A 12,702-nucleotide genomic window follows, 5' to 3' on the forward strand; every position below is an offset into this window, starting at 1 on the left:
CAAGCATGCACAACAAACATTTGTAAAATACTTGATTTAAAATTTACTGGATATAAAAGAAGAAAAAATGAATATGCTTATACACTAGATAAGCATTACTCAGGCATTAAAGCCATTAAAAACTAAGTTAATTAAAAAAATAAACAATAATAAAAAAAGACATTAGTTTAGCTTTTAATTATTAGATATAATTTCAGATCTATCATTTGAATAAATAGCTAACAAATCTAAGGTAAACATACTGCTTTTGATAGCTGCATAATGAGAGCCAAAGAATCTTCAGGTATTTTGGAGAACAACAATTTAGCAGCATCAAGTTTTCTCTGGGCTACATTTAAGGGGGGGAAAACATTTGAATTACAGAACAAGTACTTAACATAATCAAACAAGATTGAAAATATCAATAAGTAATATTGCATACCGATAAAAACTCTCAATAAAGCATTAGCTTGCTTCACAGCTTCAGACCTTTGATTAGGATTGAATATCAACCAGTCAATAGCATGAATTTTTTGAAAATCTTCCTGAAAATTAAACTTTGTATCAAAAAATATCTAAAATACAGCCATAGAAATAATAAGAAATTAAAAGCACAGTTCAAACATTAATTATCTGAAGTTACTTGGATCGAGACTACTTTGGGTAATTAAAATGTTGAAATATTTATTTATTCACATTTAACAATTAACTACAATAATTAAACTTACATCTTAATAGTAGTTCTATTAAATTTAAATAAATTAACTTTTAAATTTTATTGCTTTTATGTCTAATATACAAATAATGTTTTCTACCATAGAATCCCCATCACCTTGTTTCACAATCTTGTCTATTTGGGTCCCTTTATTCATTGCTAAACACAGTCGTAGTTTAGCGTGATTCATGATACAATTCAATTTTCCTCAATAAATATGATTTCTTAAATAAATTTAACAATGAACATACATAAAATGTGTACAAAAGGATTTAAGCGATATTCTACTTCTGACTAGTCTTAAAATTTTATATAATTCTAGTACTGATAAGGACAAATGACATAAAAAAAAATTTTAATCATTAGGAGTGATTATTTAAAAAGAATTGTACGCGGTAAAAGGATAAATTTTAATTTCCAATCCATACTTTCATTAACACTTCAATTTGAAGAAAGATTTTGCTGCATGACTCAAATTTTCTCATTATATAGCAACATAAAGAAAAAGTGGTATACAGTGTGGAAAAGTAATTAGAGCTTACTAGGAGCTAAATTTATCATTAACAATTTAAAGAATTAAGGGTACAAGAAACCTTTAAACTAATATGAAATTTTTCAGAAAAATTAAGAATTCTATAAAATGTTAAGCTTAATCATGAAAAATATGGCCTTTAGAGGAATTTCTATTGATAAATGCAAGAAAATTGTACAAAATTGAGTAAAACAGAAAAATGAATATAAAATTATATTTATAAATTATTATGAAATTGAAGCAAGAATCAATCAAGTTCAGCGATGTTCCAGAAAAAAAAAGAAAATAAACTTCTTCTTTTTAAAAAAAAAATTATATAGATTATTTTTAATATTTCAACAAAACAAAACATAGCCATATTATAATCCTCATATTAAATTTTGGTTGAAATTTAAAGAAAATTAATAAAATAACAGAAATACAAGAAGCATAAAATAAAACAAAAAGATAGAAAAAAATATTTCATAAAAAAAAAAAAACCAAATTCGGGACCATTATTTAAAACTAAAATTAACACATAAATGTTCTTTATATTTTATGCAAAAATTGTTTATCTGTTGAAAATTTCATGGTTCATTTTGATGAAGAAAATTACACTCAAAATTATTAAATTCTGTATCAGAACACCCAAAAGCATTTATTTTCAATGTCTTCATTAAAAATAGAATCAGATTAAATGTAAAATTAAATGACTTGAGAATCAGGAACAACTATACTGGGCCAAACTCATTATACAGAATTAGTAATATTATGGACTGAAAGTAAAATTCAACACAACTAAAACTATGCCTGATGCAAAAACAGAAAATATTACAACCTGAAAGTAAACTAAGCACTATTAAAAGTTATGCAAGGTGCAAAAAGTAAAACTGAATACTACTAAAAACTAAGCCTAATGGAAACATATATCAAACTGAAAGTAAAACAAAGCACTACTAAAATATACCATGCAAAAAGATAATGATATTACATACTGTAAGTAAAACTAAGCACTACTAAAAACTATGTCTGATACAAAGAGAAAATGGAGAGAGGCAAAGAAAGAATGATCACACTAAAGCAAATCAAGCTCATGCAGTGGCGTATGCAGAATTTTTTCAAGGGGGGTGTTCATAATTTTTTGAAATTACTAAAAGAAATTCGAGTATGTAATAAAGCACTTTTACTTCCCTAATTTAGACAGCTAACAGTTTTGACTTTTTATTTAGACAGCAATGTTTAGTTAAATTTTGATTTGATTTCTTAAGTTTAAGAACATAGTGTAATATCTTCTCACATGTAATATCTTTTGAAAAAATTCCAATGTCATATGGGTGGGAAGTAACACTTTGAAGGCCACTTTTACGTTCATCAGATTTTGTTATGCTAGAAACGTTTTCTTCAACGGAAGTATCACATTTCTGTTCAATAGAAAAACTTACATTGGTACCAGATGCTGTCACCTCACTAATTTCAGGTCGTGATTTTTTCTCAAAATGATTAAAAATTGTTAAATTCCTGCATTTTGGCATTCTAAAGATCCAAGAACATCAAATATATTCATATATTTATTGCCATAGAAATATCCGCTATGCTACGATCTCAAAGTTTTGAGCTGGAATGAATAACTTCAACGAGCACAGTATCTCCAATGGTATTGTTACTGATTTCTTCACTAGTCGAAATAGTGGCGACGACGGGTTCGGCGATTGAATTAACTTTTTGTTAAGACAAAACGAAACAGATTTAGCGACGAGCTCCGAAAGACAAGCGGCAGAGATAACTCTTAGTCTGACTAGCTAACTCCAATGTACTCCGTTCGCCCTTTTATATAATTTTTCACCGCATCTCCAAAATTCTCGAATTGTCTCAAAGACGGCAGAAAGTCTATGATTCCAGAATCAACGCGTAAAGACCTCGCAAATGACTGCCAATCTCGAAAACTATCGCGACTGGCAGGACAGAAAAGAACCAGTCCATAACAGTATCACGCGAATTTGGTTTCAATAGTACAACTCTATCATAGTAAATGTTTTTTCAGTATTTTGAGAAATACCGTGAGAAAAAAAAAAGTAGGCATAAGGCAAATAAAAATATATAGTCTTAAAAAATAATAGCCCGCATAATTTCTGCTAAAATTTTTATTTTTGCCATTTTGTCTGAGCTCAAGGGGAGTGTTTAAAGCCCTAAACCCCTCCATTGCGTACGCCCCTGAGCTCATGTATCTTTATTCATCTAAAGAACATTATTTAAAGCTTGAATCATTATCTATATAGAATAATAAAAGTCATACTCAAAATAATAATAATACATTTCGTAATCCCTACTTTCACTAAATAGATTCACATTTTGGAGGGAAAAAATATTCACAACTATAACAATTATCCACAATAATAAGATTAAATTGCACAAGGCAAATTAATAAGCAAACTCTTTTGTGAGTAATTCTTAAAAAAAGAGTTGAAGATAAAAGTAAATATTTTATTTTATACTACTTTATAAAACTAGTTATCAACTCCCCCTAATTCTCTACAAAACCATAATCTCAAAACATAAAAAATATAAAAAAAATGAATGCAACATTTTTACTTGACTCTCAGTTAAATATTTATTTATATACGTAATTGCCATAGTTTGTTTACGGTAAGACCGCCCCCCCCCCCCCCCGCCACAAAATATGAGGGCGTCTGCTGCTATGAGAACAAGAATAGCACATTTCGAGGAGGGTAGCTTCTCTTCACTCTAGGGCTAACACAATACACTGAAGAAAAAAATTCTCATCCTCACGCCAACAGAATCAAAACCTGTCGTAAACAATGACCCCACACCGCTACTTGAAATAGTTGGACATTGTAGCCATAGTCACCACCAGACGAATGGTTGGGGCAATTCTTACTTTAGACAAACTATACCTGCATAGTAATTAATATGCTTACTTCCGTCGTTGCAGCAGTCAAATCTGAATCATTATCCTTTTTGATAACTTCTTTCTCTCTAATGTTTTTAACAACTGTTTTTGTAATTTGGGATACATCCAACCCAGCATCTTCTGCATATTGAAGGCACTTTTGACGCTCACTGTTGTCAGTCACTCCTAATAATAAATTAAAAAGTTTTATTTATAAATCCCTTTTAGAAGGATGCTTTTAAAGCAATTTTTTCTTCAACCAAAAATTAAAAAGGAAAAAACTATTTAAAAGCCCCAGGGCATAGAAGTCGCATACTGGACTTTGTAGATCACTTTGCCATATGATTAAATGATTCAAAATCATATGATTAAAAAATTAAAAAATAATATGCATCATTAGGTTAGTTGGTGATTTTCATTGTAAGTCATGTTACTTCTCTGTTAAATTGGGGTCCTTTCGAACCCCTGTACCCTTTGCAAGGATCACATCATTATTACTTTTTATTTATTTTCTAGCATTTTATTATCCAGAAAATCATATTCCATAAATGGCTTTACAATTAATCAATTTACTCATTATGCAAATTTTGAAATCCCAAAAATGTATTACATTTAACATATCAATTAATTATTTACAGGGTTGGGGTTTTGGACCCCTTAGACTGGTTTTGGACAGAATACGAGAATTTACTGTCTTAAAGTGTTCAAAACCTTGAACAAGTGGTAAAAGGCAAAATGTATAATCATTGTACACATGATAATTATATACATTAATAAATATTTGATATTTTTTATACACTTTGCTTTAACTCATTAAAGGATGCTCAGCCGTAGATGAATAATCTAACAATAACGTGTTAGGAGAAATCTTTTCTTATTTATTATTTGTTGATTTGTAACGCATGCGCTCTGAAACTCTTGCTAACTAGAATATTTTGCCTGCTTGTCAGTTGGATTAGCGATTTCGCTACAGCATGTTTACTTTGGATTTTATGTGAATTTCAGGGTGCATACTTTTCTTTCTCCAACTATTTTGGAAGTTTGAAGTATGTTCTAATTCAGTTCTTATTTTAAAGTTTTTAATAAATAGTTTAATTTAGCAATTTAGTTTTATTTCACCATTCAATGGCTCATATTAGTTTAATTCATGTTAGGAGGATTATTTATTGAGCAACAAAAGTGAATACCTTATCAATATGAATAAATATTCTTTTAATAATGATAAATAATATTTTTGTATAAGGATAAATAATGGAATATTAAAAAAATAATAAAATAAATAAAAATTAATTTAACAAAATAAAAATTTGTCTTCATTTTGTTTCTTGTTCAAAAATTAACCTTTTATTTTTCACAATATTTTTCTTAAATTATGACATAGTTTGAATAAAAGGGTTTTGGACAAAGGGGTTTTAGACAAGACAGTTTAAACCCTGGATTAAACCATGGTTTAATCCATTCTGTCCTAAACCTTGCCAACTCTGATTATTTAGATTATTAATTTTATTTTCTTAACTATTTAGATTATTATAGCTTATAATTATAATGAAATAATATCATCAAATGATTGAAGAATTAGAAAATAATATGAATGATCAGGTTATCAAATACTATCTTATAAATCTTACTTTTGCTTCTTGTATAACATTCATTTAAAGGTTAGGAATTGTTATTAACTTGTACAATATATATTTACTTATCTTGTACAATCAGTAATATAAATGTTTTGGTCTACATGCATTGATACACAGATAATGAATCCTTACAGCATCAAAATTATTTAAAAATCGTAAAATTATTTAAAATTAAGACATCAAATTTATTTAAAAATCGTATTCATAATTTTATAAAAACAAAAAAAGTATATCATCATTATTAGTAATTGAATGAAAAGGAATCCTTACCTTCAAGGAATTTGGCGTACCACATTATTTGTTGTTCTTTAGGTAGAGTTGAAGTATATGGGGCCACAAGAGCTCGTTTGTTTGATTTTATAAGTTCCTTTAATAATATGAAATAAAAAAAAGAAATAATTAACATAACCAAGACTTTAACATTTGGTATAAATGGAGTAAAATTCAATAAATTTAGTAAAAATTTTAAAAAAAAATTTCAATAATTTTGTATTCTACACATAAACAAAATGAAACTCAAATAAAATGATGAAAAGAAATTTAAATAAAAATCCTCTGCATGATTTTATGTAAGGTCAAAAAAAATTTACAATTTTGGTACCTGAACATAAGTTTCTAATATAGGAATGCACAGTTCTTCTTTGGTAGATCGTCCAATGACTCGCAAAAAGAGGATAATATGAGCCATCAGCCTCAATATATGACCATCTAAAGCACGATTATTTAACCAACTGTACATTTCCTCAATAAGACCTAAAAATTTAATATGAAAATTTCGTAAGATTTCACAAAAACAAATATTAATTGCAATCAAAATTCACACTATAAATTGTAATGTTAAGTTCCACCAATCTACATACACATTTATCACATAAGAATATAAAAATTATACAAAAGAATATAAGATTTATACAAAATATAAGAATTATACACAAGAATATAAGAGTTTATAAATAAGAGCAGAAAAGAGAAACTACTGTAAATGTATTTTTAAAAAGTAATTTCACAAAAACACCATTAAGTTGATCAAAGAGTAAAAATTTATGTAATAACAATTAAACAGATACATAAGGTAATAATATTCAACTTACCGCCTAAATCATACAATATAATATATTTCTGTATCACATGATAAGGGTTTTTGCAGTCTTGTTTGACTTTCTAAAAAAACAAGCGTTACATTGCAGTTTAAGATAAATCACTTATCAGAAATTACTCTATAATAAAGCACTCACAAAATATTTTTAAAAAAATACAGATGCTGCCCAAGAGTCAAACTTGCTATATATTTTTAGAATTCTTTAGAGTGCGAGTTACAAATTAATATTTAAGCAAGTAAAAAAAAAGCTAGATTGTGCTCTCCAACGAACAACGTAAAGTACACTTCGGTCTGTATTACATCGTCATCACTTCCAGAAGCAAAATACTTGATATTTTCATTTACACATTCAGCTAAATCCTTTAATCTCTTTGTGCGTATACAAAATCTGGTAAAGAGCTATTGAGGAAAGTACTTGAAATAAATAATAAATCGGTTCAGATTCATGATTCAAAGATTCACATTTAGAGATACTTCAGTGAATGTAAAGCATAAAAATAAAACGTTATAGATTTTTCCTTCAAAATGACATCATCCATGGAGATCTATACTTCCATTATAAAATGATGTTTACATATCATGACATAATATTAACCTGAAATTTGATTGTTTTCTAACATGTTTTTCATTTAATTATTACCCTACACAAAATCTATACTGTGCCTGCCTCCCAATAAGGTGACCCAGGTTCGAATCCCAAAGCTGTCTGGTTGATACATATTCTGCTCCCCAGTGGTACCAACCACAGTGTTAACGTAAAATGTCATCAGTTTTAGACAGATCATGGGTTAGAGCCCCCTTGCCGTTAGACAAACCATGAAATCTCTTTGTGATTTTCTTCTCCATATTACACAAAAGTAGGTTAGTTAGATCAAAAAGACTTTCGTGAAAAAAAATCGTGATCAAAAGTTTCCTACGCTTGATGCATATTTTATCTTCTGGGTTGAGTTCAAAATTACAAGGGTTGAAAAATTAACATTAATAGTCTTTTTCTCCAAAAAATGAGTTGCCTCTTCAACAACCATTATAAATTAAATCTTATAATTTAAATTACTAAAAATAAACTAAACAACTAAACTTACAGTAAGATTACTAGCTTCCAATTCTTGAAATATATATTCAGTATCATAACTGAAATACATAAGAAAAAAAAGTATAAATATAATTCATTTCAACACAAGTATATAAATTCTACAACTAATTTATAAATAATAAAAATAAAATCTAAATGACCAAACTAAACTAATGAATATATGAATATTTAAATAAAATTTATCATAATTAGAAAGCTAAAGGGTTTTTTAATTGCAAATATCAATTTTTTAAATTATAAACATTAATAATGAAACTATTTATAAATTAAATGACTTATTCTTAAATATATATATTTTAGATGATGAAAGAAGTAGCAATTTAAACAATGTTTAGAGTCATAGAAATTTGTCTTGTTTAATATTTTTCTATAAAATTATTAATAACATGATTGATTGCTCTATTTTAAATATGATTCATTTTTTGTAGATAGTCACGATGTAAGAAATCAACTCATTTCATAAATATAATTACTTAAAAAATTTTTCTTTATACAGATTTTACAATATTTTTAATAAAAAATATTCTAAAATCTCGTGTTTAAATGTTTTATTATTGCGATGACATTCTTTTATTTACTAGATTTTTGTACGTAATGTATGTCTTGTATTTAAAATAAAATAAAAAAATTTATTCTTAGAAGAAGATAAAGTCTTTTCAAATTTTACTAATTTAAATACATCACAAAAATTATTGTCAATTAAGAAATTGTAGTCCTCACACGTAATATATTCTGGGTCATTAAATTGCATATTTTTCTAAATAAAGATAACTTTTTTTCTCAAAATTTTAATAGAGTAATCTGAGTAGATTTTAATACTGCACACACACCAACATTTGCAGGGCTGTCAACTTTCTACGCTTTTGGTGAAAAATTCTTCTAATGGAAGCTAAGTTTAAACATATGATTCTTTATTTTGTAAATTTGATTTAAGGCTATTTTCCATGCTACTACGTGTATATAATTTACAAATTCACATAAAATGCAACTTTGTTCCACCTCTCTCATGAGGAGGCAAGATTACAAAATCTTCTAAAAGTTATAGTTTCTAATTGTTTAGCACTCTTTAAGATATTTTACAAAAGGTCTAGTAGTTGGTAGCCCTTGCATTTGAGGTTGTTGTGAAGTATTTTTTCCCAGTCGTATTGAACAAAAACAAAAAGTTTTAAAACAAATAAAAAATTTTAAAACTTTTTATCAGATCTTGAGTATTTCAACATCTGTTATTTAAACTTTTATATATCCGTTTAAATTAATTATTTGTTGTGATAGACAGTGATTTGCAGTGATAGATTTTTGAAAAATTTCTTTGAAATATAAGTTATAAAAGATAAAATTTTAAATCTACTACTGTCAGGGAAAATATTTTTGACGCTATAGAGATTCTATAGTAGTTGCAGCAAATAATGATGCAACCTGAAACCTTTATAAAGAGAATGTAATCTTTATCTAGAAAATAATTAGTTCCATTAATTTAGTCAAGAGTGGTCAAAATTTTAAATCTCTTAATGCTATTATTGTTTTTTGCCCAATTCTGTAAAACAAAAGTATTTAAGACTAAATTTTAAGACTTGCTCGTTATAAAATAATCACCAACATTAAAAAACAATTTTATTAATTATTTATTACAATTTAATTTATTAATAATAGAAAAGTATTAAAGATAAAACCTTTACAAATATTGTCCTGTTAAATTACACATTTCTTTGTGTAGAAACTAAAAAAATTATAATAAAACATTATTAATTATTTATTACAATTCAATTTATTAGTATGTGAAAAATAATAAATATAAAAGATTTACAAAGATTTACGGCCTGTTAAATTACGCATTTCTTGGTGCAGAAATGCAACACATTAACTAAAATGGTTGATTAGGCTCATTAATGGTTGACAGGATCATTAATGGGAGGGGTGTATCATTCTCTCTCAATAAGAAACCTCTAAAAGTTCCCCTCAATATTTTGAACCAATAAAAAAATATGTAAATAATCATTAATTTAAATTCTTTTTAAGTTAAAAACAGACATAAAAAAAACTTAATATTTTTTCAGATAAAAAGCACATTTAAGAATTTTTTTCTTATATGTGAAATTTAGGGAACTATTATGACTACTTAATTTCCTCCTCCTCAAAAATTGGGGCCCTGCAACACCCATGCTATAGAGAAATAAAAAATTTAAAAATGAAAAGAAAATAGAAACTGATACCTCATAGAATTAAAGCTTCAGATAAAAAAAAATTCTTAAACAATCTCATTACAAGTTATTTTTCATTAAAATATCAAAATCTAAAACTTACATGTTATCCCAATATTCTGCAGGAAGGTCTTCTAAGCTTCTATCTGATTGGTAAGAATTACGAATTTCCTGCTCAATAAGTTTATCTAAAGAGGTTTTGGTATATGCCCATAAGTAGTCCTCCCATGTTTTACAGACAGGCAAAACAGCTTTTAAGTTTCCACATAATGATCCGTACAAGGCTTGCTCATGCATGGGAACAACAGGCTGCAAATATAAAGAAAATAGAAATGTAACAATTGTTTCGTCAAATAATATTGGTCAGAGTTATAGGTTATGGAATGAAAAGCAGCATAACAGTCTCTTTATGAAATTTAGAATTGTCAACTATGATGATTTATCCTTAATTATTACAATTTCATAATCATGGCTGCTAAGATGGAATAACAAAAATTAGAATTTTTGAAAATTTCTGTAATAATCTGTTAATATTGTTTTTTTTTTTTTTTAATTCTTTAGACAAAGAAAAAAGATTAAAAGTTATACTAATAATTAAAAAATTTTGATATTTGCAACTAACCAAAGATAATTGTTTTTATTCCTTAAACAATCGTAAAAACAATTTGATAGAAACAAGAAATAAAAGAAAGCAAAGATATCATCTTTCCAACAAGCTATCATGAAGCTCAATCTTTTCTACTTGTAGAAAAGAAAAAGAAGTTAAACTCAAATCTGAAATGCTGTGAGTAAATGGTTTAAATGCAGGATAATAAAATATCAATAAGGGCTAGTTCTAATTTAACCTAAAAACCAGAACTTTGATTGGAAGTAATCAACTAGATTTTAAAATTTAATAAAGAATGCCTACATAAAATTAAATATATACACCTTAACATTAAATTTAAATTTTGAAATGATATACTTTTGGTGTTATTATACTTTTGATTACTGATAGCTAGTTTGGAAAGTTAGCATCTCTGAAAATCACATAAAGACAATTATTATTCTTAATTTGATGTTATCTAATATCCAGTGATGTGGTCAAAAGTATGGTGTACAATTTTAATGCACAGACAATAATACAAAAACTAAAATCAAATTATATGACTGTATTATATTTACATATGCCTTTTAGTTTTTGAGAAAAATACCAATACTCTACAAATTTTTTGGTTCAAAGTATAAGAATAAATAAATTAAGAAATATTAAAACTATAATAAGTACATAAATTAAGTACAATAAAAAGTATAAAAAATATCTAAATTAAAAGTATATTAAAGCATCAAAAGATGCTATTTAGAGAAAGTGATGAGGCGACCCAAGATCAGTGATTCCGTTTATGCTCTATAATGCATCAAATGCACAAAAAAAATTATAAGGAAGATGAAACAAAACTTATGACGCTTTCCCAGAATGTGTAATTCTCTATCATGAAAAAAATAAAGAACCAAGTCCCAAATATGACATAGAATTGTTACAGGAAATGTTTGTAAAATTAAATAATGCTAGCACATAAACTTTTAATATTTTCAAAACAACAAATGTAAATAACTTTTTCTGCAACAATATTAACATAATTAGAATCATGTTTAAAGATCACCTGACATAAAAAATAAAAATTTTCATTTTAGTGTTTTAAAAAATGTAACATATATCAAATTTTTTTAATAGAATTTTTAATATAAATCTATTGCATAAATATTCTTTTAAAAGAAAACATGAAAATTTCAAACTCGTATTGATTTTGTCAAAATTTTTTAGTATTTCACAAACTTTTTCTAAATTAAATTCTTTGTACAAATCAGACATACACTTCAAGATTATATATCAATAACTCACGACCCAATAAAGATAAAACTAAGCTTAAAAAAAGGACATTACCTGCTCACTTGCAACCCAGCATGCGCCTTTCCACAAATCTCGGTATTTATTTCCCTCAACTGGTAACAGTTCTTGTCCATCCATTACGTCTGTATCAAAATTAGGATCGTGATGCAACCTCCAACCTTCCAGGACTGCAGCTGCCCAAGGTTGCCCGAATTTTTCAGCCAGGTTTTGGGCCTACAATAAGTTAAGTTTTTAGTTCATTGAAACACTATTCCTCATAGAAATGAAAAAGAGTAAACTATGTATTTTAACTTTAACTTAACCCAGCACCTATAGGGGTATTCGAGAAATGCACACTTGTGCCTTATCAGTACAAGAAAACGAATAGATTGTGATGAGCAAAGGACACCTTCAAATAAAACAACCCCGAGAGTGACCCTGGGTTGCATTGATATAAATGTGCAGGTGTAAATGTACAGATGTGCTATATACAGAGCTTCAAGTTATGACAGAAGAATATAGCACAATATAAATTACAGTTGTTACATGCCCTACAATTAAATTTGGAACATAATATGAACATGAAATATAAATGGTGTCAGACGTAAAGATGAAACGTTTATATCATTAACTAAAAGGTAAACAGTTAGTAAAGTTCTCAAAGCAGGAAGAAAACAAATGTAAAGGTGACTGTC

The 12,702-nt window shown here is 27.2% G+C and overlaps 1 protein-coding gene across 1 annotated transcript in view; it reads right to left on the reverse strand.

The window, feature by feature from the left end:
- Window positions 1-12,702, reverse strand: part of Nup107 (nuclear pore complex protein Nup107) — a 41,577-nt gene that overhangs the window by 8,023 nt on the left and 20,852 nt on the right. Inside the window, exons 15-23 of the mRNA XM_043042034.3 lie at window positions 12,062-12,241; window positions 10,241-10,446; window positions 7,929-7,977; window positions 6,839-6,908; window positions 6,349-6,500; window positions 6,018-6,114; window positions 4,142-4,299; window positions 422-524; window positions 243-328 (exon numbers count right to left, since the gene is read on the reverse strand). Of these exons, the coding sequence (XP_042897968.1) occupies window positions 243-328; window positions 422-524; window positions 4,142-4,299; window positions 6,018-6,114; window positions 6,349-6,500; window positions 6,839-6,908; window positions 7,929-7,977; window positions 10,241-10,446; window positions 12,062-12,241 (1,101 nt within the window). The remainder of the gene's footprint in view (window positions 1-242; window positions 329-421; window positions 525-4,141; window positions 4,300-6,017; window positions 6,115-6,348; window positions 6,501-6,838; window positions 6,909-7,928; window positions 7,978-10,240; window positions 10,447-12,061; window positions 12,242-12,702) is intronic.

This window comes from Parasteatoda tepidariorum, chromosome 9 (assembly GCF_982258835.1).
Source record: "Parasteatoda tepidariorum strain Cologne lab strain chromosome 9, Ptep-v5.0, whole genome shotgun sequence".
Lineage (NCBI taxonomy): Eukaryota > Metazoa > Arthropoda > Arachnida > Araneae > Theridiidae > Parasteatoda > Parasteatoda tepidariorum.